We start from the raw sequence: 26,493 nt of genomic DNA, 5'->3' as shown, positions 1-26,493 counted from the left end.
ATGTTATTTTTGTAACTCTTGGTATAACACAGATTGTGTTAAATAAAAGAGCTGAGATGGCCCAGTGGTTAGAACGCGTGCATCTTAACCGATGATTGCGGGTTCAAACCCAGGCAAGCACCGCTGATTCATGTGCTTAATTTGTCTTTATAATTCATCTCGTGCTCAGCGGTGAAGGAAAACATCGTTAGGAAACCTGCATGTGATAAATTTCATAGAAATTCTGCCACATGTGTATTCCACCAACCCGCATTGGAACAGCGTGGTGGAATATGTTCCAAACCTTCTCCTCAAAGGGAGAGGAGACCTTTAGCCCAGCAGTGGGAATGTACAGGCTGTTGTTGTTGTTGTGTTAAATAAATACCTTTATTTTTTAATTGAAATAGTCAATTTTAATTTATTATTTTTGCACTTTTTTAATTACACATTTGTGATTACATATTTAAGGTTTACTATCTGTTAAATAAACGTGTTCATAAATTAAAATTATAGTAATAGTATAAAGTTCATTAGTAAAGTGGGATTTTTTTAAACAAATTAAATAAAACACCTTTTCTTAAATACTTTAGGAATTCCATGAGCTGAATCGTAAAACTTGAATACAAGTTGTTTGTCAGTCATTCAAATTGAATTGAATATGTAAGTATTTTTAGTATGTAGTCTTTGTTACAAACCATATAAGGTGTGATATAAATCAAAAACAAAAATGAGCACGATATAAAAACAGGCGCATAATATTTTCCGAATACGTAAGATGCTTTCACGAAGTAAAAGGAATATTGTATGAGGTTAATCTTTAAGAAAGCAATATCCAAGATGAGAGGAAAATGTAAGATTTATCGCTCCGATGTAACAACAGACATACGGTGATATTAAAATTACAAACACGGTAAAAAGATAACAAATATTCGACCGAAATTTCGTCGTAGCTTGTCGACATTTTACGAGGCTGGACGATGTTTACCGAGCAAACAATATTAAGTGTGATGCGATCCCGTTGCCTAGCCGAGCAACGTGTTGGCGATTATCCTAACATTTACGATGGTACTAACTACATTATAAGCATAAATGCCGTTTAAAATATTTCGGCACTACATATTTATTAAACAGGCATGTATTATATGGATGATTAATATTCTAGCTAGAAATTATTCACTCAGACGATGTTTGTTCTACCTCCTATTAATAATAGGCTAAGGTGTATAAGAAATACCCTCATTTGTTATTTGATGATGACAAATTTAAATTTATCTTAAAACGTAACATTTACAATTTAAGAACCGTAGATATGAAAGACTTTTGACATGGTAACTCAACACTGTTTAATACTGAATAAAGTATTAAACAGTGTTGAGTTTTTTTCTTAAAAAAAAACCTTTCATTTCTTAAAAAAAAGTGGCTGAAGTTTATTTCTTAGATGGTCGTGCAAACCTGTTTATGATAGCAACTTTATTGTTGTATTGAGCGAATGTAGGAAACTTATTTTTTTTCAATTTCTCATGTAATATTCTCTGGATACTTTCGTTTTTCATCCTAAACAAAAACATCATGGGGAAACCAACTTGTCTGAAATAATTTCGGCCGCCATATCCACAAATCCACATGGGACCAGCTTTTTACATTTAGACACGTCCTTTTCCTCAGTAAAAGAGAGGTTTTTGCCTCGAAATTGGACTTTAACAAATTGAATATATATTATATGGGACAATGTATAATTGTGACTTACATGGTAGAGATAAAGGGTCGTGTCGCATCCCTTGTCCTTTTCCTTGGGCAGGCCATGTTCGTCAGTGTCACCTGTAAATAAAATTTTAATATAAACAAATGTTTAACAGAATTATGTCTTACACATTTTTTACATTAAAATTATTAAATATATCATGATTTCTTAAAACATTATTATAATTAAGATTAGATAAGTATTTTTACAGCTATGGTATTGAAGAAACAAATTATGGTAAAATTTTACGAATACGCTTCTAGATTGCTCTGATTATATACTGATATACATGTGTGCTTTTTATAAGTATAGTTTATTAGTTTATAATGTGTCTTAAAACAAATGAATAAACTGCAGTTTCAGTTCCTAATATACTGATTCTTTCATGACATTGACATTTTTTTTATAAAAAATTTTAACAAAAAGAAAAACCGACTTCAAACAAAACACTATTTTAAAACAAATGAATATGCACGAAAAAGTAATAAAAATAATTGCGTATTCAACATATTTTTTAGAGTCTTCCTAAATTAAATGAAATGAAAAATATTAGACTACTTAAAAGTCGATTAACGATTATATCATGTAGTTATAGTTATTGGTATATTTGGAGCCGGTGTCAGCCACGGTGCCCTTGCCCCAACAATCAAAAGAAAGAAGCGATACGAGCCCCTTGATTGATCCAGTATATTATTGTGTAAAAGGTAATTTGTAAAAAACATATTTGTTAAAGTATTCTCGTATTGTTTTTTGATAGATATACTGTAGGGTTTTATTGGCTGACACCGACTCCAAATATAACAATAATTATAACTACATGATATAATCGTTAATCGACTTTTAAGTAGTCTAATATTTTTCATTTTATTTAATTTAGGAAGACTTTAAAAAATATGTTGAATACGCAATTATTTTTATTACTTTTTCGTGCATATTCATTTGTTTTAAAATAGTGTTTTGTTTGAAGTCGGTTTTTCTTTTTGTTAAAATTTTATTTATTTTTTGATTTTAAGTGAAGCTGATGTTGACTAACTAATTTTTTTTAATATGGATAGATTAAGCGTTCCGTTTATATGAGTCAGAAACTACTTCGAGGACAATTTCAAAGGAAACTTGCGAATAAAGCAAAAATAGACTTTCGAAAATGCGGATTTAATACGTCACGCGGCGTAAACCACAAGGATCCCTCGAAAGAGCTGTAATCGAACTCAGCAAAAAAACTTTGAAAAATACCAACTATATTTCGTACATCATATGACATCACATCACATACACAAAATTTGATTAAAGATAGTAAGAAATTCTGCCCCATATCGCACCCTAACTGCGAGCCGTATAGGTGTTCCATCACTACATAGTATAAAACAAAGTCGCTTTCTCTGTCCCTATATCTTTAAATCTACGCAACGGATTTTGATGCGGTTTTTTTTTCAAAAGATAGTGTGATTCAAGGGGAAGGTTTGTGTATATAATACATGAACAATATAGTAAAGAAACACTGATAATTTTAGAAGTTTGCGATGTGATGTCGTAAATAAACAAATTCTGTAGTATATTTAGTATAAGTATTGCACCCGTGCGAAGCCGGGGTGGGTAGCTAGTTGATTATAATATTCGACTATGATAATTACATAAACATAACCACATTACGGAAGGTGACTCAAATATCCAAATAACCTATAAATAAAAGATTCGACCGAGTATCGCTAACGTGCTCCTCATAATTGTTCCGTTCCCTTCCGTTCCGTTACTTTGTCATGGATCCTGTGCTCAGAACCTTACCAAACTTTCACCAAATTACCCTAGAAGTATATATTTTATAATAAAAAAAGAATTTTCAAAATTGGTTAACGTGATTTTCAGTTATTCACCTATTTATCGCGCATATACATAAGGCAAATTTAAGACTTATGTCGGTTTCACATGGATACCATCATCGGAAAAAAAAATAAAAAAAATGGGACCCCACGGGAAGCACTACCTTTCAAACAAAAAAAAAATTATCAAAATCGGTCCACCCAGTAAAAAGTTATGAGGTAACAAACATAAAAAAAAAAAAAAAAAAAAAATACAGACGAATTGATAACCTCCTCCTTTTGGAAGTCGGTTGAAAAAGGAATGTTTTTCTCCATTACTAGACAGTCTGCCTGCCGTTGAGATACCGACATTGATTATAAATTTTCCAGGCAATAAGTGACTTTAAGACAAGTTCAGAATTGAGTTCAAAATATATTTTAATATTCATGCCAAACATATGCATCATGCGGATTTAAATGAATTTTTATTTACTTAGTTGAAATAATTTTTAAAAAAGGAAATTAGTTCTTATAAACGTGACTTAGAGTTAGCCGTAGTGCGGAATGAAATGGTCCTTCCAGAGCACGAGTAAGTTTGTAAAGGCTGAGGACAAATTGCGCGATTGTCAACAAGTTGTGGAGCGAGTAAACAAAGTATGTAATTTACTTACGACCCAGTTCGTCTTTAAAACGAGAGTCAAAGAACAAGGTACAATGAAATTTATTATTGAGAATAGCAAACATTCTGGTAGTAACTCGGTTTAGTTCAATTCAAAGTACACTATGTTACATAAAAGCTCTCTTCAATATCAAATCATATTTTAGTTTATAAAGCATTGTACAATGTGTTTAATAATTATAATACAAGGGAACTGAATTATACTATACGGAAATACAAACTGAACCAAATCAAAGTGCGAATAGAGATATAAATATTGCAGTATGTTGTTTCCTTAAAGATATTTAATAGAGAAGAGAAAATATATCTCCTGGCATGCATTATTTGCTCAATTACTAATGCATCTCATCATACGCATCAGTTATTGTTCAAATGCATCCCTATGAGTGATTATGAGTATATGTAAGCTGTAACAACTCACCTATAAATAAATGAGTCGGCTAGAGTAATTATTGAGTATTTGCCGTTTTTCCATTCCAAACTGTAACATATTTAATTTAAACTTGGCTATGTATAAAAAAACAGATTAAATAATATTTGATTTGATTTGATACTATTTTTATAGTTTTGTTTATAAAAAAGTTTGTTAGAATATACCCTGTCAGTATAATATGAGTACAAAATTTTATAGAGAAAAGGTTAAAATTTTAAATACCAAAGACAAAATGATATATGTCAGCGAATGTAATAAGTAAATGAAATATGAAAAGGAACTTTCTACTAGAATGTCAAGGGCTGACCTTTACTAACGTTAATGCGATAATGTCGACAGGACGAATATTTTTGGCGCACTTGATCGCATTATCGCTACGTGTGCTCTGTAACTTTGTTAATTTCGCAACTTATATTGAGATCGTCGGATATGAAATTACGAGAGAGTTGTTTCAAATTTTTATTAAAAGCAAACTTATAAATATAAAAAGAGGTTTGAAAATAACCTTTTAAATATTTAGAATATATCAAAATAAGATAATAATGCACATTTTGAATATGAAAAATTTCAGATTGATTTATAAAGTTATATATTGTTATAGTTCTTTTGGGCGTTATAAAAAAACACGAGTGCAAGGGTACTACAACAAATACACATAACGACTAAATTATATAAATATTGGCATTCAGCATCGATACTAATTTGGCGAAGAATATATAAATGACATATCTTTTGAATTAAAAGTTAAGAACAGCAACTAAACAAATAATATCAGTGGTATGATCAGTTGATAAAATATGACTGGCTTTATATGTTGTATCTAATTGTTGCTACTGAAAGTTGTTTCATTTTAAATAAATATAAGGTAAATCTTTTTATCTTGAATAATTTTTTTCTTTATAATAAAAATGTATAGTCTATTAAGTTAACTTGGCAAAATATAAACATTAACTAATATCAGTAGTCATTACCATATATGTATTTAAGAATATATTTTTTTACAATTCGTTAGAGCATATATAACATAACATAGAATGTTTTAATCTAAAACAAATATGAAATATTTCGTATTCACAAATTCAAATGGTGAAATACGAAAATGCATGTCCGAAATCACAGTGATTGTTGCCGTGCAATCATTGAAACTTTTTCAATACGTCATTCGTTTCCGGCTACAGTTACGGCGCGGTTATAACAAAAGTCATATTGAGATTTTTGTGACTTCCGCGCGAATTTCTACACATAGTTTTGTGTTTTATTCATATGCAATCAGAAATAAAATGTGATACATTTTTTACGACACACTATGTCTACGAATTCGGAACTAAGAGTGTATACTATTAACAAATTCAACAGCCTGTAAATGTCCAAGTATTAGTCTAAGGCCTCTTCCGCCTTTGAGGAGACGGTTTGGAGCTTATATCACTACGTTGCTCCAATGCGGGTTTGTTTGATACTTGTCGCAGCTATTCGTTGAAATAAAACAAATGCAGGTTTCGTGATGTTTGAATATGACACCGAGCATGAAATGTATAATAAACACAAATTATGTACATGGAAATTCAGTGCGCCTAGTCTGGGTTTGAACTCGCACTTATCGGTTAATAAGCACGAGTTTAACCACTAGGTCATCTGGGCTAGCTGCCAAACTATGTAAAGTAAATATTTTAATGAGCTTGGATATTAATGATTTTAATTGATTAATTATATTCGAGCGGAGTTAGTTTTATCACCAAAAAGAAAATACTTTTATTAAGAAAATTATTAGTCATCATCTTACCTTTTTAATTTAAGCTTAACCTGAAGGTTTACCTCCACATTAAAAACATTGACAATTTAACAAATTTTATTATATAATTATAAATCTAGGAAAAGATACGTAGAACACTTGTTATGTATAATAAATTATCTTGAAATTAATTACATTCTGTGTGCAGTCTAAAAATAGAATATTTACGGTGACAAGTGATCAAGTAGCTGACAGGAGGCAGAATTTAATTAGACTCTCGTGTACAGCCGCTCCACAAAGTGATCAAACATCCGAACGTGAAAATACAGTTCACTGTTAATTGGTCGTAATAAATCTACATTACATGCAAAAGACAACATTTGTACGTACTAAACTAAAACTCATATATTAAGAAAAACTGAATTAAAAATATTTCTAAACTAGCTGTGCCCGCGACCTTGTATGGGATTCAATTTAAGAAACACAAAAAAATATTATTGTAGCCTAAGTTACTCCCTATTATTTCAGTTATCTGCCAGTGAAAGTCCTGTCAAAATCGGTCCAGCCGTTCCAGAGATTAGCCGGAACAATCAGACACAGACAAAACTTGTAAAAAATGTTATTTTTGTATATGTCCCGTGTATATATACATATGCATTGAGTAAAAAAGGGCTATTTTAATATTACAAACAGACACTCCAATTTTATTATATGTATATATGAAGAACGACCACCCATAAACAAAAGTACTGTTAGAAATATTAACCATACCTTACATAATCAATGCACCACCAATCTAAGATGTTTTGTCCTAGTGCTTGCGATTACACTGGCTCACCCTTCAAACCGTAATACGACAATACTGTTGTAAGGTTGTTGTAGTACTGCTGTTTGGTGGTTGATAGATGATGAGTGAGTGGTACCTACCAAGATGAGCTTGGACAGAGCCCTACCCCTCAGTCATAAGACTTTAGCACCTGTAATGTAAAGTATCTCCAGCCTAACGATGCAATAACGAAATAATAACAATCATCTTATTCAGTCCCTTACAAGAGAAGATTCATAATTATTTATTCATTTATTTGATGTCCGAACAATTGTCATCAGTTTTAATTTGTTTGAGCGGAATAAATTGAGTCCATGAATCTTAATTATATTCGGCTTCGATGTAGCCGCCGTCATTACGTTTCCATCGGGTTTTTATATTTTCCACCGTATTCAAATATATCTATTTTTAATTTTATAAATATTAATGACTTCTGACGTATAAAAGTAAGTTGAAATGTTTACGTAAGATTTGTAACTTATTTTATCGAATACACAATTTGTATAATTCTTTATTATAGATGGCAAGTTTGTATGGTTGAACGCATTACTCTACAAGAACTATATACCAGCTCCTTTTAATATTTTGTTAGTAATATTTGCTTAAGATTTTTCTTTAATTTAGTAAGAGTATGTACTACATACTTTACTTGATGGTTAGGGTTTGTTCCAGCTCGTCTAGGTGGTACCACTCTCTAATTCTACATCAAACATCAAGACTTAGTGTTATTGTATTTCGATTTTAAAGTTGAGTGACATCATATCTTAGTTCCCAAGGTAGGTAATGCATTAGCTATGTAAGAAGAGATTAATAATTCCTGCAGCACCAACTATTATAGACAGTGGTGACCTCTTATCATCAAGTGGTCCATTTGACAGGCCATCTACCTATATAATAAAAAAAATGAGTATAGGCAGCGACATTATAGAGCAGAGCAAACATAACTGAAGGCAATTATCACATTGTATAAATTAGGAATCTGTATAAGTCAAATATATTCCTTTTTAGCCGCAAGCGAATCTTGCTTACAATGTAAAGGTGGACAGCTTGTTGTGATAATATCAGGAACTACGATTCTGATCCGAATGAGTTATGATTTCAAATGTCTGTGATGTGAGGAAGCTTGTAAAACTTACGCCCTAAAGAGCAGAGCGGTAACGATAATGTTCCAATATAAGCAGCATGAAATAGGTCAAATTTAATGCGAATGAAACTGCGGCCACAGCCAGTACGAGCTAGTATTATATAAATTGACTGGAAGCCATAGCCCAGTGATATGTGATAGCGATTACGTGCTTCGAAAGATACGCTAAGCTATCGATCCCGCCTGCTAATAATGACTCTAACAAAGTAAGACAACAGTTGTTAATCCAAGACTTTTGTATTTAGATGTTCAAGTGAAACTGCAGTTATTATTCTTTTGTTTTCGTTATTTATAATAAGCAAAGTGGTTTGAAAATTATGTTAAATAAGAACAATATTAATTAGATATTATGTTCCAAAAGTGTTTCCCTTTCAGTTAAAGACTGTTGATCTAATTTATAATGTTTTTGAGCTCCCATGCCTATTTCACTAAACCGCATACAACATATTTTTTAGAGTCTTCCTAAATTAAATGAAATGAAAAATATTAGACTACTTAAAAGTCGATTAACGATTATATCATGTAGTTATAGTTATTGGTATATTTGGAGCCGGTGTCAGCCACGGTGCCCTTGCCCCAACAATCAAAAGAAAGAAGCGATACGAGCCCCTTGATTGATCCAGTATATTATTGTGTAAAAGGTAATTTGTAAAAAACATATTTGTTAAAGTATTCTCGTATTGTTTTTTGATAGATATACTGTAGGGTTTTATTGGCTGACACCGACTCCAAATATAACAATAATTATAACTACATGATATAATCGTTAATCGACTTTTAAGTAGTCTAATATTTTTCATTTTATTTAATTTAGGAAGACTTTAAAAAATATGTTGAATACGCAATTATTTTTATTACTTTTTCGTGCATATTCATTTGTTTTAAAATAGTGTTTTGTTTGAAGTCGGTTTTTCTTTTTGTTAAAATTTTATTTATTTTTTGATTTTAAGTGAAGCTGATGTTGACTAACTAATTTTTTTTAATATGGATAGATTAAGCGTTCCGTTTATATGAGTCAGAAACTACTTCGAGGACAATTTCAAAGGAAACTTGCGAATAAAGCAAAAATAGACTTTCGAAAATGCGGATTTAATACGTCACGCGGCGTAAACCACAAGGATCCCTCGAAAGAGCTGTAATCGAACTCAGCAAAAAAACTTTGAAAAATACCAACTATATTTCGTACATCATATGACATCACATCACATACACAAAATTTGATTAAAGATAGTAAGAAATTCTGCCCCATATCGCACCCTAACTGCGAGCCGTATAGGTGTTCCATCACTACATAGTATAAAACAAAGTCGCTTTCTCTGTCCCTATATCTTTAAATCTACGCAACGGATTTTGATGCGGTTTTTTTTTCAAAAGATAGTGTGATTCAAGGGGAAGGTTTGTGTATATAATACATGAACAATATAGTAAAGAAACACTGATAATTTTAGAAGTTTGCGATGTGATGTCGTAAATAAACAAATTCTGTAGTATATTTAGTATAAGTATTGCACCCGTGCGAAGCCGGGGTGGGTAGCTAGTTGATTATAATATTCGACTATGATAATTACATAAACATAACCACATTACGGAAGGTGACTCAAATATCCAAATAACCTATAAATAAAAGATTCGACCGAGTATCGCTAACGTGCTCCTCATAATTGTTCCGTTCCCTTCCGTTCCGTTACTTTGTCATGGATCCTGTGCTCAGAACCTTACCAAACTTTCACCAAATTACCCTAGAAGTATATATTTTATAATAAAAAAAGAATTTTCAAAATTGGTTAACGTGATTTTCAGTTATTCACCTATTTATCGCGCATATACATAAGGCAAATTTAAGACTTATGTCGGTTTCACATGGATACCATCATCGGAAAAAAAAATAAAAAAAATGGGACCCCACGGGAAGCACTACCTTTCAAACAAAAAAAAAATTATCAAAATCGGTCCACCCAGTAAAAAGTTATGAGGTAACAAACATAAAAAAAAAAAAAAAAAAAAAATACAGACGAATTGATAACCTCCTCCTTTTGGAAGTCGGTTGAAAAAGGAATGTTTTTCTCCATTACTAGACAGTCTGCCTGCCGTTGAGATACCGACATTGATTATAAATTTTCCAGGCAATAAGTGACTTTAAGACAAGTTCAGAATTGAGTTCAAAATATATTTTAATATTCATGCCAAACATATGCATCATGCGGATTTAAATGAATTTTTATTTACTTAGTTGAAATAATTTTTAAAAAAGGAAATTAGTTCTTATAAACGTGACTTAGAGTTAGCCGTAGTGCGGAATGAAATGGTCCTTCCAGAGCACGAGTAAGTTTGTAAAGGCTGAGGACAAATTGCGCGATTGTCAACAAGTTGTGGAGCGAGTAAACAAAGTATGTAATTTACTTACGACCCAGTTCGTCTTTAAAACGAGAGTCAAAGAACAAGGTACAATGAAATTTATTATTGAGAATAGCAAACATTCTGGTAGTAACTCGGTTTAGTTCAATTCAAAGTACACTATGTTACATAAAAGCTCTCTTCAATATCAAATCATATTTTAGTTTATAAAGCATTGTACAATGTGTTTAATAATTATAATACAAGGGAACTGAATTATACTATACGGAAATACAAACTGAACCAAATCAAAGTGCGAATAGAGATATAAATATTGCAGTATGTTGTTTCCTTAAAGATATTTAATAGAGAAGAGAAAATATATCTCCTGGCATGCATTATTTGCTCAATTACTAATGCATCTCATCATACGCATCAGTTATTGTTCAAATGCATCCCTATGAGTGATTATGAGTATATGTAAGCTGTAACAACTCACCTATAAATAAATGAGTCGGCTAGAGTAATTATTGAGTATTTGCCGTTTTTCCATTCCAAACTGTAACATATTTAATTTAAACTTGGCTATGTATAAAAAAACAGATTAAATAATATTTGATTTGATTTGATACTATTTTTATAGTTTTGTTTATAAAAAAGTTTGTTAGAATATACCCTGTCAGTATAATATGAGTACAAAATTTTATAGAGAAAAGGTTAAAATTTTAAATACCAAAGACAAAATGATATATGTCAGCGAATGTAATAAGTAAATGAAATATGAAAAGGAACTTTCTACTAGAATGTCAAGGGCTGACCTTTACTAACGTTAATGCGATAATGTCGACAGGACGAATATTTTTGGCGCACTTGATCGCATTATCGCTACGTGTGCTCTGTAACTTTGTTAATTTCGCAACTTATATTGAGATCGTCGGATATGAAATTACGAGAGAGTTGTTTCAAATTTTTATTAAAAGCAAACTTATAAATATAAAAAGAGGTTTGAAAATAACCTTTTAAATATTTAGAATATATCAAAATAAGATAATAATGCACATTTTGAATATGAAAAATTTCAGATTGATTTATAAAGTTATATATTGTTATAGTTCTTTTGGGCGTTATAAAAAAACACGAGTGCAAGGGTACTACAACAAATACACATAACGACTAAATTATATAAATATTGGCATTCAGCATCGATACTAATTTGGCGAAGAATATATAAATGACATATCTTTTGAATTAAAAGTTAAGAACAGCAACTAAACAAATAATATCAGTGGTATGATCAGTTGATAAAATATGACTGGCTTTATATGTTGTATCTAATTGTTGCTACTGAAAGTTGTTTCATTTTAAATAAATATAAGGTAAATCTTTTTATCTTGAATAATTTTTTTCTTTATAATAAAAATGTATAGTCTATTAAGTTAACTTGGCAAAATATAAACATTAACTAATATCAGTAGTCATTACCATATATGTATTTAAGAATATATTTTTTTACAATTCGTTAGAGCATATATAACATAACATAGAATGTTTTAATCTAAAACAAATATGAAATATTTCGTATTCACAAATTCAAATGGTGAAATACGAAAATGCATGTCCGAAATCACAGTGATTGTTGCCGTGCAATCATTGAAACTTTTTCAATACGTCATTCGTTTCCGGCTACAGTTACGGCGCGGTTATAACAAAAGTCATATTGAGATTTTTGTGACTTCCGCGCGAATTTCTACACATAGTTTTGTGTTTTATTCATATGCAATCAGAAATAAAATGTGATACATTTTTTACGACACACTATGTCTACGAATTCGGAACTAAGAGTGTATACTATTAACAAATTCAACAGCCTGTAAATGTCCAAGTATTAGTCTAAGGCCTCTTCCGCCTTTGAGGAGACGGTTTGGAGCTTATATCACTACGTTGCTCCAATGCGGGTTTGTTTGATACTTGTCGCAGCTATTCGTTGAAATAAAACAAATGCAGGTTTCGTGATGTTTGAATATGACACCGAGCATGAAATGTATAATAAACACAAATTATGTACATGGAAATTCAGTGCGCCTAGTCTGGGTTTGAACTCGCACTTATCGGTTAATAAGCACGAGTTTAACCACTAGGTCATCTGGGCTAGCTGCCAAACTATGTAAAGTAAATATTTTAATGAGCTTGGATATTAATGATTTTAATTGATTAATTATATTCGAGCGGAGTTAGTTTTATCACCAAAAAGAAAATACTTTTATTAAGAAAATTATTAGTCATCATCTTACCTTTTTAATTTAAGCTTAACCTGAAGGTTTACCTCCACATTAAAAACATTGACAATTTAACAAATTTTATTATATAATTATAAATCTAGGAAAAGATACGTAGAACACTTGTTATGTATAATAAATTATCTTGAAATTAATTACATTCTGTGTGCAGTCTAAAAATAGAATATTTACGGTGACAAGTGATCAAGTAGCTGACAGGAGGCAGAATTTAATTAGACTCTCGTGTACAGCCGCTCCACAAAGTGATCAAACATCCGAACGTGAAAATACAGTTCACTGTTAATTGGTCGTAATAAATCTACATTACATGCAAAAGACAACATTTGTACGTACTAAACTAAAACTCATATATTAAGAAAAACTGAATTAAAAATATTTCTAAACTAGCTGTGCCCGCGACCTTGTATGGGATTCAATTTAAGAAACACAAAAAAATATTATTGTAGCCTAAGTTACTCCCTATTATTTCAGTTATCTGCCAGTGAAAGTCCTGTCAAAATCGGTCCAGCCGTTCCAGAGATTAGCCGGAACAATCAGACACAGACAAAACTTGTAAAAAATGTTATTTTTGTATATGTCCCGTGTATATATACATATGCATTGAGTAAAAAAGGGCTATTTTAATATTACAAACAGACACTCCAATTTTATTATATGTATATATGAAGAACGACCACCCATAAACAAAAGTACTGTTAGAAATATTAACCATACCTTACATAATCAATGCACCACCAATCTAAGATGTTTTGTCCTAGTGCTTGCGATTACACTGGCTCACCCTTCAAACCGTAATACGACAATACTGTTGTAAGGTTGTTGTAGTACTGCTGTTTGGTGGTTGATAGATGATGAGTGAGTGGTACCTACCAAGATGAGCTTGGACAGAGCCCTACCCCTCAGTCATAAGACTTTAGCACCTGTAATGTAAAGTATCTCCAGCCTAACGATGCAATAACGAAATAATAACAATCATCTTATTCAGTCCCTTACAAGAGAAGATTCATAATTATTTATTCATTTATTTGATGTCCGAACAATTGTCATCAGTTTTAATTTGTTTGAGCGGAATAAATTGAGTCCATGAATCTTAATTATATTCGGCTTCGATGTAGCCGCCGTCATTACGTTTCCATCGGGTTTTTATATTTTCCACCGTATTCAAATATATCTATTTTTAATTTTATAAATATTAATGACTTCTGACGTATAAAAGTAAGTTGAAATGTTTACGTAAGATTTGTAACTTATTTTATCGAATACACAATTTGTATAATTCTTTATTATAGATGGCAAGTTTGTATGGTTGAACGCATTACTCTACAAGAACTATATACCAGCTCCTTTTAATATTTTGTTAGTAATATTTGCTTAAGATTTTTCTTTAATTTAGTAAGAGTATGTACTACATACTTTACTTGATGGTTAGGGTTTGTTCCAGCTCGTCTAGGTGGTACCACTCTCTAATTCTACATCAAACATCAAGACTTAGTGTTATTGTATTTCGATTTTAAAGTTGAGTGACATCATATCTTAGTTCCCAAGGTAGGTAATGCATTAGCTATGTAAGAAGAGATTAATAATTCCTGCAGCACCAACTATTATAGACAGTGGTGACCTCTTATCATCAAGTGGTCCATTTGACAGGCCATCTACCTATATAATAAAAAAAATGAGTATAGGCAGCGACATTATAGAGCAGAGCAAACATAACTGAAGGCAATTATCACATTGTATAAATTAGGAATCTGTATAAGTCAAATATATTCCTTTTTAGCCGCAAGCGAATCTTGCTTACAATGTAAAGGTGGACAGCTTGTTGTGATAATATCAGGAACTACGATTCTGATCCGAATGAGTTATGATTTCAAATGTCTGTGATGTGAGGAAGCTTGTAAAACTTACGCCCTAAAGAGCAGAGCGGTAACGATAATGTTCCAATATAAGCAGCATGAAATAGGTCAAATTTAATGCGAATGAAACTGCGGCCACAGCCAGTACGAGCTAGTATTATATAAATTGACTGGAAGCCATAGCCCAGTGATATGTGATAGCGATTACGTGCTTCGAAAGATACGCTAAGCTATCGATCCCGCCTGCTAATAATGACTCTAACAAAGTAAGACAACAGTTGTTAATCCAAGACTTTTGTATTTAGATGTTCAAGTGAAACTGCAGTTATTATTCTTTTGTTTTCGTTATTTATAATAAGCAAAGTGGTTTGAAAATTATGTTAAATAAGAACAATATTAATTAGATATTATGTTCCAAAAGTGTTTCCCTTTCAGTTAAAGACTGTTGATCTAATTTATAATGTTTTTGAGCTCCCATGCCTATTTCACTAAACCGCATTGGAACATCAGGGTTGAATATGTCCTAATCCTCAAAGGCAGAGGAGGCCCTAGTCCAACAGTGACAAATTTACAGGCTGTTGATGTTGTATGCCTATTATGCGTGTCTAAGATCCTTATTCTAAACATAAGCAAACTTAAACTTCTTTCCTTGATCTTTGTAAATAATTCGGAAGCTGTATATGTTCGAATTAAAAAGTCCTTTTTGTTTTTGTCAGTGTGTCGGGTCAAAAAACGTACGAAATTCTTCCGTATCACAAAGTTAATACGTTTTCCAGTTACGCTTTCCCGACCGTCAAAAGTTTGTTTTTCACAAAGGAAAAAATGCACCAAATATGCTCTGTGAAATCAAATACGATGTGCGAGTTTTTATAGAGTTCTCTTTGCGTTTTCATATAATTTACCGAATTAAAAACGTACATATGACATACTAGCGACTCGCCCTGGCTTTGTAAGTGGGCAATACTGACACTAAATATACTGCAGAATAAGTTTATTTACTAGCACATTAGAAACTTTATTATATATCCATATCAATTAATTAATGAATATATTTATTAATAGGTGTGTGAATAAAATTGAAACTAAGATTTGCTTTTTAATCGTTACAGGTTTCGTGTGAACGACATGAAGTGAACGAAATGACCACTCTGAAGAGCTGATATCGAAAGATTTAACTTGATTCATGGTTATTATAACTATAAATATGTAAAAATATATCAGTCTAACAATAAAATATTGTATTTATACAGAGTAAACTGTGATTATAGAAAAATTGTAAATTTATTCGAAAGTAATCGTCGATTTTGCAAATATATTCATACATATTCATCATGGCAATGTATACAATTACAATGTAGATAATAAAAGCATCCGAAACCGTTTAAAATGTATCTCTTGTAGCTTGTTAAAAGCAAATACTTTTTTATTTTTTTTAGATAAAACCGCTTTTCACGAGAGGATACGTATTTACATACGTGTACGACTGTACGTATATACACACTGAAATAATATTTTGATGTTCAATAAGTAAAGTACCGTTTATATAAATCACAAAATATAAAATTCGACCTCTATAAAACTTCTCTTATAAAATGTCTCGACATTTTATGTAATATTTGAGAATATTTCGTACTGATCCAATTTTTTCAAACTTCGATGTAAATTTAATGTAAGTATTGTAAAAATATTATATTTTTTTGTCACTCGGTATAGGATTGGTAACGTAAATCTTTGTTAGTATATTAATCGTATTTAAAAAAATATATATCGTAACTGAAGTTAAAGCGAAAGAAACAACCTTCTTGCTTATTTAAGGAGGCCAATTTTCTATAGACGTCTGTTGCAGTAATGGAGGCATCTTGGTAGTCTGGAATCGATTATTTCTAACAATAATGGTTATCTCCGTACGTCTGCGATTTACTAGAAATACACGTTCAATTGTGAAATAGTCGTCGCAAAATCTAGTAATAACATTTATCTGTTCTAAGAGGTCAAAGAAATCACAATGAAACTGAACTAGTATTAACTAGATTCGTATTAAAATAATAAATAATCAAGAATAACGGTTGCAATGTTTGTTTCTAGTTAAATTATAAAATACATTCGTTGTATTTTAATTGTTAAAACGAACACCAACATTAAGTTTGAAACGTTCGCAGCGTACCAAGTTTTTATCTCATTTTCCGCGTTGTGAGCAGCTTGGCCAAAGTTATATAACATTTTTTGTCGCAGCAACGCATTATTCTCAGATTATGGCGGCCATTGTATACCACTATTCATGGTCTGGGCTATGCACATAATACCTCTGATTATTCTTTCTCATTAAAATGCTTATTAATTCGTCAATGTTGGAAAATAAAATATACCTATTCTGAATACAAATATGGCACCAAACCTGGAAATGAAATTCAAAACAAAGAATATTTCACCTCCACACATATTACATACCAGTTCATATCTATATAACCTTATGTGGTATATTTTCTTAAATTTTAATGGTTTGATATGCTTGCATGCTTTTATTTCCAGACAGTATTACATTCTAAATTTGAATTAATGTGTATGTGCAATTTTAATTATTTTCTGGTGTTATTTTTAATATTTAACGTTGTGACTTAGACGTCAGTAAAGGTTGACCTTGATGTTGTGTGACAGATCTACTTTAATTTTTGGTAGAGCACGAAACGTCCAACCTTCAACTAGACGTTAGGAAAAATGAATCCATCCAAGAATCAACTGTCAAATAGTATTAAATGTATTGATTTGTTTTTTGATAAGATATTTTTATAATAAAAAACCTGAAAACAGACAAAAAAATCTGTTTCGAGAAAAAAGCGAGTATTTGATAACTATTTCTGTCTATGATGTAATGAAGTAGCTTGAATTCTAAAAATCTCATTAAAATTTTCGTTATACAAACACCGTGATTTTCAGAAATAAATATACCATTAAATGTACGAACAACTCATATATGAGAAGAACCAGCGAAAGTAACATAGCAACTAAAAGAGGCACAGTTTTATCCCAGGTCACCAATAAATAGTTACCATTACCCATTTCTATGTTCAATACACAATATCATTTCTACTACCTGTAAGCTAAAGGAATCGTTTCATGAATATAGTCAGCGGGCATTAATGTTACTGAACGTGATATTTAAACTTTGATGTTAACAAGGTTTAGATTAAGGACGTTAAGACGTTGGCGTTATAAATTATGGTGCAAGGAACGTAATTAATTAAACTATGTTGGATTGACAGAGATTAATTACAGGCTACATCTCATGTGAACAATATAATTTCTTCCAGATGCCGTAGTGCTTGTCGCAACTTTCTTTCCTTTTTCGTGTCTCTAAAAAAGTGTTTTACCCCTAAGACAAGTTTTCATGTGTGTGTGTTTGTGAAGGGATGACGTTGTCCTATGTGGGCTTCCAATACCGACGGTTCCCGCGGTTCCGCTAACTAAGCCAATATCGCTTATTAATAATTACGCATATTATCGGATTATTGACGAAGTTTCAACCAAAATCACTGAACCGTTTTGATGGATCGTGCATGACGCAAAAATTCAATTTGTCGTGATATCAATCAATTTCATGTAATCATCAGACTAGATTATCCATCATTCAGATACTGATCGTGACTCGGGCATAAAACTCCGAGATTTTGTAGTGCATTGGGTATGTACGCGGAAGATTGGATCGATTGGTTTAATGCCACGACGCGTGAAGTATGCGCTACCCTATTGCGCAGTCAGTGGTCATCAGCATCAATAGCATGATCACCAGTAGACTCAATAGCTTGTGTACTAAGTGTTTATTATTATAACAGTTTTTATTTTTTGTTTTTTTTTTTTTATTGTACCAACACTAGCATAACAATTGTTACAGGGCATTTAGAATAAAGTCTAGAAAAAATATTTTAGTCTTATAGAATTAAGATAACAAATAGTACGGCAATTTACCGCATTAATCTTATTTAAGTTAACTGCGTTTATAAATTGGCCACTTCAAATTTAATCATTGATAAAACGATATCAATGTACAACACAGTACAGAGTGAAACTTATGTGATAAACAACTTATTCCGGTTTTAGACGGCGGCTTTCGGTCGAAGCAAACTTTGTAGAACAAATTCTCAATAGGAAACTTCGCCTAAGTCCGACGTTGATAGCATGGACTTGAATCTAGTTCAACTTCGTATTAAGATGACCCGCTCAGAAACTACTCATTTAAGTTTATAATAAGCTTTGTGACAATAATACATAACCAATCTAAATATATTGAGATATTATCATAAGAACTGAGATCGTTCAGCAGTTATAACAAGTTAATCTTATGCTTATCTTATCTGCATGCGTTTTTTTTCGTTCGAAGAAAATTTACCAAAATCCATCAATAAAATTGGAATAGCAGGGTGGAAGAATCTCCAAACCTTTTCCCAAAATTATAGAGCTCAGCCCAGCAATGGAACATAAACAGATTGGTTCCCTTTCTGCTTATACCTACGTAAATCAAATTGATAAATGCATTCGTATGTGTGTTTTTTATAGATACAGGCAACTAAAAAATGATAACTAATTAATATTTGTAAGTGAAAGAATTACATTACAACTTAAATTTATTAAATTCCTTTAGTTATTTTAAAACATGGTTGTTTATTTTACTTAAGCTTAAAACTGGAACGTAAGTCCAATTGCATTTACTATAAAAGTTTTCAGTAAAAAAACTCCGCGAATATTGTTTCTTTGCAATTTGTTTTTCCTTATCTTAACAACAGTTGTAATTAATTGAAGTTTTGTCGTTGCTGTTTTTGCTTCTGACTTTTAATTTTGTCTCGACTTTGTAAAGCGAAATATATCTTAAGAATCAAAGTAGATCGCATTAAATCAAATCATATTTTCTCTTTATGAGATTGTTACATAAAACGTGAACAGAAGAAATACGTTTTGATTTTAAACCAGTCTTTATCTATTACATAGTTTTTTCGATGTAAAATCTACATTCTAAACCGGTTGTTGTTTTATTTTTAACGCAGTGCTGATAAAGAACGGTTCATAATTTCTTGTAAAAATTTGGATGATGTATATTTTGATTTTGATTTAACAAGTCGATTCAAAGTACTGATAGCCTACATCAATGAAAGCATGTTATTTTCTAATCTTAGTAACATTACACATATCTTTTTTTATAGGCATACTATGCTTTAAGTTATTGCTTACCGCACATAACTTTATTAACTGTTTTTTATTACTTTGAGGATTGGACCCAGAGCTGGAACGACTTTATGTTTTATTGAGCTATGAAGTATAATATATTTGAGCAGGCTTTGACGTTCTAGCGTAGCAGCAGGTTCGCATTTAATATATAACCAATAGTTGAGGTCACGTTCGTAGACTTTGGACTCGATTTCCACTAGATTTGTTCCCGAACCCAAAGTACAAAGCGTGGCCTGGCTGCTTGCCAAACGTCACTCGGTCATTTTCGCGCCCTAATTTTTCTTAGTAAAAATTATGTGCCCTGTGACAATATCGAGAACAATGTATGTCCAATATAAGTATTTTACGCTCCGGACATATTACACGATAAAAAATATTCGTATATGTTTCACTACTAACCAAGATCGAGTACGATATGAATAATATGAACAAATTAGCCCATGGAAATTCAACGGTGCTTGCCAGGATTTGAACATGCAGTTATCGACAAAAATGCACGCCTTATTAACCACTGAGCTAGCTCGGCATTTCCTCAATTGAAGTTATCATTTTGAATTTATGTGGCATAAAATAAATATAGTTAATTAACGACAAGACTTTCGAGAAACGTTTCTAATATTGATTACATATATACATAAATATTTATTACAAGACATAGGGAATTTGTTAAGCTGCTAATATTGACGACAATATAGTAAGTCCTTATACTATTACATAAAAACAAAGTACAATAACAATAAATCACTTATTATATCACAAGACCTCATTCTTCCTAAGCACTTTATATATAGAGCATAAATAAACTTATTATATAATATGACGTCAGCAAAAAAGGTTTTATACTTAAAATTATCGAATGAAAAAAAAGGTATATATGCGTAACAGGCAAAATAATAATATTTTATAAATTTTGTAGAAAGACTTTTAAAAATAGCCAATGAATCGATTACCTTCCTGTAAAAGGGTGACTCCTATATTAATTCTGGGCGATGTGTCCAATCATTTAACACTGAAATCTCTCGTACAAAGAGATTTTGGAACAAACGAACCAAATTCAATATACTGCAATAGCTGCCGCGTGAAATTGAAATGAAATCTTTTAATCCTTTCCTATATTTTCCTTTACATTTTTATACAGCTTTAAAATTTTAAAGCTGTATAAAACTAGAATTATTTTGTGTATTGATATAACTATTAAATAAGAAAAGTTTATAATTAAGAAACTATCTAGACGTTGTATAAATAACTTTTAAATCGGTTGTTTAAATTTACTCGTGGTTCTATTAGTAGATATATAAATTCTGAAGTAGTGAGTCGCGACAGTGACAGAGTTAATATTGTGTTATTCCTTGTAGGAATAAAACGTAGTAGAATAGGTTCTTATCTAAAGGCGTAATTATTTTCCGCTTGAAAAATACTATTAAGGGTTTTCCCCACCTGAAGTGGGGATATGTGGGACTCGTCAGCGCTGAGAGCTATTGGTGCACTCCAGCTCACCAGAATACCTACCAAAAAACAACACGGGATCCCTTGAGTACCGTGACTCCCCACCGGCCCACCTATGCGTTCCATTAAGCTAGAGGAGTTCCCGGGGTACTTTATACATACATTGGTTTAGATACCATATAACACGTGTAACCGTTTTTATTTAGAAATTCTTTACATGTCAAAAGGACTGTATGTCATCAAGTACTTAGGCCTAATTGCAAGTCCGCCTCGGCACGTCGGCAACTATTCATAAAAAAATCTGAATCTTAAAAATACACGACGATATACATAATATATTTAAATCAAAAATATTACATACAAATACATTATGTATAATAAAATAAGAATAGTTACTATTTTTTAAGTATCCGTAATAATATTACTCATCAAAGAATTCTTGTTATTATTACTTGGTCATAACTTCTTATGTACAGATCTCTGAAACTTTCGGGCTATATGAGAAAAAGGGCAGGAGAAAAGTGGGGGAAAGTCGGTCAACAATAAAACGGGGCAGCCAAAGTAAGGATAACTAATACTGTTATGTAAGATTCGTAATAAAAGATGATTGAGACGTTGAGATGCGAGCGTCGTTAAATATGAATTATACAACGTTGTACAGATTCCTTGCGATGATAATGATATTGTTTTCCTTTGCTTACATATAACGACAATTTATCTATCCTGAAATTAACAGGGTGGAATTTATTGGATGTACAAACAAATCAAGTTCAGAATTACATAATTAAGATTACATAAGTTTACAATATCTGAATATTGTAAAATTGTCTTTGCTACACCATAATTTTGGATTACAATAAGATTTTAATTCATCTTCTATACTAATATAATAAATGTGAAAGTAACTCTATCTGTCTGTTGCTCTTTCACGATCAAACCAATGAACTGAATTTGATGAAATTTGTTATGAAGCAAACTACTATTTTTTGTCCAACACGTGTCAACCGACCCCTAAAAAGGAAGGAAGCCGTAGGCAACTACTAGTATTATATAATGTAAGAAGGAGAAGTCATTGAAATTTCTCAACTAAACCAGCCCTAGCATTTTAAAGGAGATTATAGAAATTTGAGTTAAATTTAGTTGCAAGAATTAACGCACACATATAAACTTGTGACGTTTTTTATAAAATATTGTAAAAGTAAATTGTTTCTTGTGACTTACAAGATGTTCTACCTGCCGTGTCATCTCAATTTTACATTACTATTATTTTTAAATCGTATTCTTATGCTCACTTACCACTCACATGTTCTTTAAAGAACACTTTGCTGGCTTCTGTTTAAATAAATATGTTGTGTTGTAGTAAAATCATAATTGAATCCCATTATATCATTGGAAATAATATAATAAAATGAAATGAACGTGGTTTTCAATGTTAATTTTATTTATTAAATACATTACTTCATGCAACATCCATTCGACCTACACGTGATATGTTACAAATACCAAAAGGTCAGCGCACAAAGTAAAAGCATTCGTTAATAATGACAAATTAATATAAACACGACCACGGAACGTAGGTACGGGGTATATTTTTGGCACTAATCACAGCGCACGTTTAGGGCGAGGGTCAAGTTTAAACAATACTGATGAAATTTTACAATGCCATTTCTTTACATCATTTATTTCTACAAAGATTTAGAATAGATTAAGTTAATAGACTAAATAGAAAAATAATATTATGGATGTTTTAAATTCTGTGTGTGGGCAAAATGGCAGATGTGAGTTCCTGATTCCTTGGCCTATTCCGTGAATAAGCTGGATGCTTAAAAACAAAATAAACACAATAATATTTGGAATTTAGTGAAAAATCAGTGAATGTATTTATAGAGCTATATGATAATAATCTAGGTATATTTATTTCCTCTATGGACACGGTTTTCTATTTCTCGTTTGTTTAATTGAAATTATGGTCTGTGATCATGGCTATGGAATTGCTATTAGCTATATTAATTTCGATAAAAACAAGGAACCACTAATGAATGTCTTATTCAAAAATATATAAATATGTGTTTTAAATCGTTACTAGTCTATATAAATAAATATACATTTGAAGAATTTTGGAAATAGTCTGTTCGCTGTGTGGAATGAATGAATGCATGTGTCGAGACAAAGGGAATTGACAAAGTGTCCAAAGTGCTCGGCGGACATTTTAAATAATCAACTATATGTTTCTGACTATTGACAGTAACAAAGGTCAAGAGTACTGAATTTTTAAATGCTTAGCTGTAAGTACGGCGCATTGTTAAAAATGCATGTTAACGCTTCAGTTGCTTAAAGGGACACTATTTCTAGTCACAATATAAAACATTATACAAGCTGTAAGTGCATTGTCTTCTAAACCCTATCAAGAAACTTTGTCAATTTATATACTTTACGAGGTAACGTATAAATGAAATATATTTTATCCAAATGGTTGTACGTTACAACAGCAGATAAGAAGGAATTTCTTTTATCCTCTTTTTCCCCTACTTCCTTATTAAAACAATAAATTCGATTGTTTCAATTCCTGATATATGAATCAATTTCGTATTGCTATTACGTTCACGATCGTTCGGAGGCATTTCCTTTTAATTCCATTTTATGGTGGTTTTCATACTAAGGACAAGGTCAAGTTAGTTAGTTACAGTTAAATTGGTTTCAAGTTTGAATCATTTTAATTATTTCTATTTTTTTTAATACTGACCACGACTTAAATTATTACAGTTCTATTTTTATTAATTACTGAAAAATGGACTAAGAAATACAATTTATTCAACACACGCAATACGCAGTTTTCATTTACAGCAAGAAGTTTTTCATCACTACCAAGCGAAACTCGCATTGTAGGCAAAAATTGTGGAAAAAAAGATTCGATTCGAATCGACGTAAAAACAGTTTGTCAAAGTAGACGAACATCACAAGACAAATAAATCATATAACAGACATATTGTCACGTTTTATTTCAAGTTTTAAAAGGAAAATACATGAATTGTTAAATCGATGAATGTTAATTTGTGATCATTGTTTTTAATATTTTAATTTGTTATCATTGTTACTAATTGGTTTTTAATGTCGTAATTAATTTGCTTAAGTTCTAATTTTAACGACTCTTGTCTTCCTTATGACTTCCTGTTTGCTTTTCGACATTTAAATATAAAATATCATAAGGTAAGTTGATTTACTGATATTAACAAATATTTTTTTGTATAGGTACCCTATTATTGGCAAGTCACTATAATGCTTTATATCAAAATATGAACCGTATAAGATGTGTAATAAATTCTTCGATCGCTTTTAACATTTTATTTGAGAAAACATTGAGGTTAGCGAGCTTTCAACGTCGGCATCGATTGTGGGTACGAATTTCCCTCAAACATATATTTGCATAATCTAACTTGCGTACATATGTATATTTGTTCCATATATTTGAACTTGTGAGTCACTCTTTCGTGCTCGCAATACTAAGCAGCCAGTTCGGGTGATTATGTTTGATGTTAAATATATAACTGAGGATAAGAATCATTATTTTTCACAGAGCTGCTGTATTATTGTCTTTTTCTGATTGCGGCGGACATACGTACATACATACGTCATTGTCTATGAGTGATGGTGACCACTTATCATCAGGTGGCCCATACGCTCGTCCGCCAACCTATTCCATAAAAAAATACGCGATAATAGCCAACTACGGGTAGTAGATATTATAGTTCTTGTGTGTACACACACATGCACTCTATTTCTTCACTTATAATACATTGGGATGGTTATCCGGTTGAAAAGAGTTCAATCCCTGTTTGACGGTTTTATGTATGTTTTGCACGGGATTGTTAAAATTGTAAACTAATCTGCGAGCTGCTATTAAGTATTTCTTAAGAGCTCAATATTTCTTTGTCTTGACCCGTGGTTTTTCGATTTGACCATAAATATTTTCAATAGAAGTTTCATATGAGTTCTATGGATTAAAATTTGGGAGGTATTCGCTCAGTTGCAATCGAAAAACTATCAAGCACAAATGGGGCTAGGCGCACAAATGGGAAAATGACATAAATATGTTCATTCTATACCATGTAATAGTAAATATTCATAGACATTTATATATAGAAAATTCTTGGAAAGTTAAAAGTTCACAATGAGGAAGCAAAATTATATTTAAAACCCGGGGCTAGTGCACGAAATGGCTTTGTATGAATGCTGGGAAATGCCGATAATACGATTCGATTTCTTTGGCTGTGTGTATGTGTGTGTCTATTCATCTGTAATAACGATGTGTGCGTTAATATCACTTAGCTTATTCAGAGCTATCGTTGCTACTAACATTCTATGACGTGTTATAAATATGTATACTAGTTTATTTACTACACGTAACCTTATTTACATATTATCATAAGGCTCATGCATATTATGTAAAATAGTAGCGCGGAATACCGAAAAATTTAAAAATCGCTCTCATGGCGTAATTACATTTATGTATATGTTATTCCATATTATGAAAACGTTTCGACAACATATTATTGGAAAAGAAAATTGAAAAAAAAACAAAATCATTTTTAATTCATTAATTATAAATTTCGTGATACTAAATACGTAATCACTTCTACTTTAAATAAGAACAGATAATGGCAGCATAAAATTCACGTAACCGCGTCCCTCGCTTACGTACGAATAGATGCTATCAGCGGAAAATTAATGGTGGAATGGTATATTAACTCTATTCAGTCTCAGGCAGGATTACAGATAAGAAAATGTAAGTAATGGAGACACTCTCGCGGGATAACAGACTACCTGTGAAGATGTCTTCCATATGCATAAAAGTGACATGTATGTCTGTAGGAAAGAGGAAATAATAGTTGAAATAGAAAGAGCCGTATTTAATAATTATCTATGGCCGCGAATCATGGGCATTTTAATTTAACGAAAAGGTTATTGTTACTCCTAATTGCATTCGCTTTCTGCCAATGAAAGTCTCGTTAAAATCGGTCA

General features: G+C 31.5%; 1 protein-coding gene across 8 annotated transcripts in view; it reads right to left on the bottom strand.

The window, feature by feature from the left end:
- The window catches only part of LOC124539311 (solute carrier family 12 member 4), a 448,925-nt gene that overhangs the window by 18,739 nt on the left and 403,693 nt on the right, over positions 1-26,493 (bottom strand). For all 8 annotated transcript variants that reach the window (XM_047116952.1, XM_047120923.1, XM_047119874.1 and 5 more), the window contains one exon: positions 1,727-1,797. In XM_047116952.1, the coding sequence (XP_046972908.1) occupies positions 1,727-1,797 (71 nt within the window). The remainder of the gene's footprint in view (positions 1-1,726; positions 1,798-26,493) is intronic.

This window comes from Vanessa cardui, chromosome 1 (assembly GCF_905220365.1).
Source record: "Vanessa cardui chromosome 1, ilVanCard2.1, whole genome shotgun sequence".
In the NCBI taxonomy this organism is placed as follows: Eukaryota; Metazoa; Arthropoda; class Insecta; order Lepidoptera; family Nymphalidae; genus Vanessa; species Vanessa cardui.
This window is presented reverse-complemented; position numbering and strand designations above follow the sequence as displayed.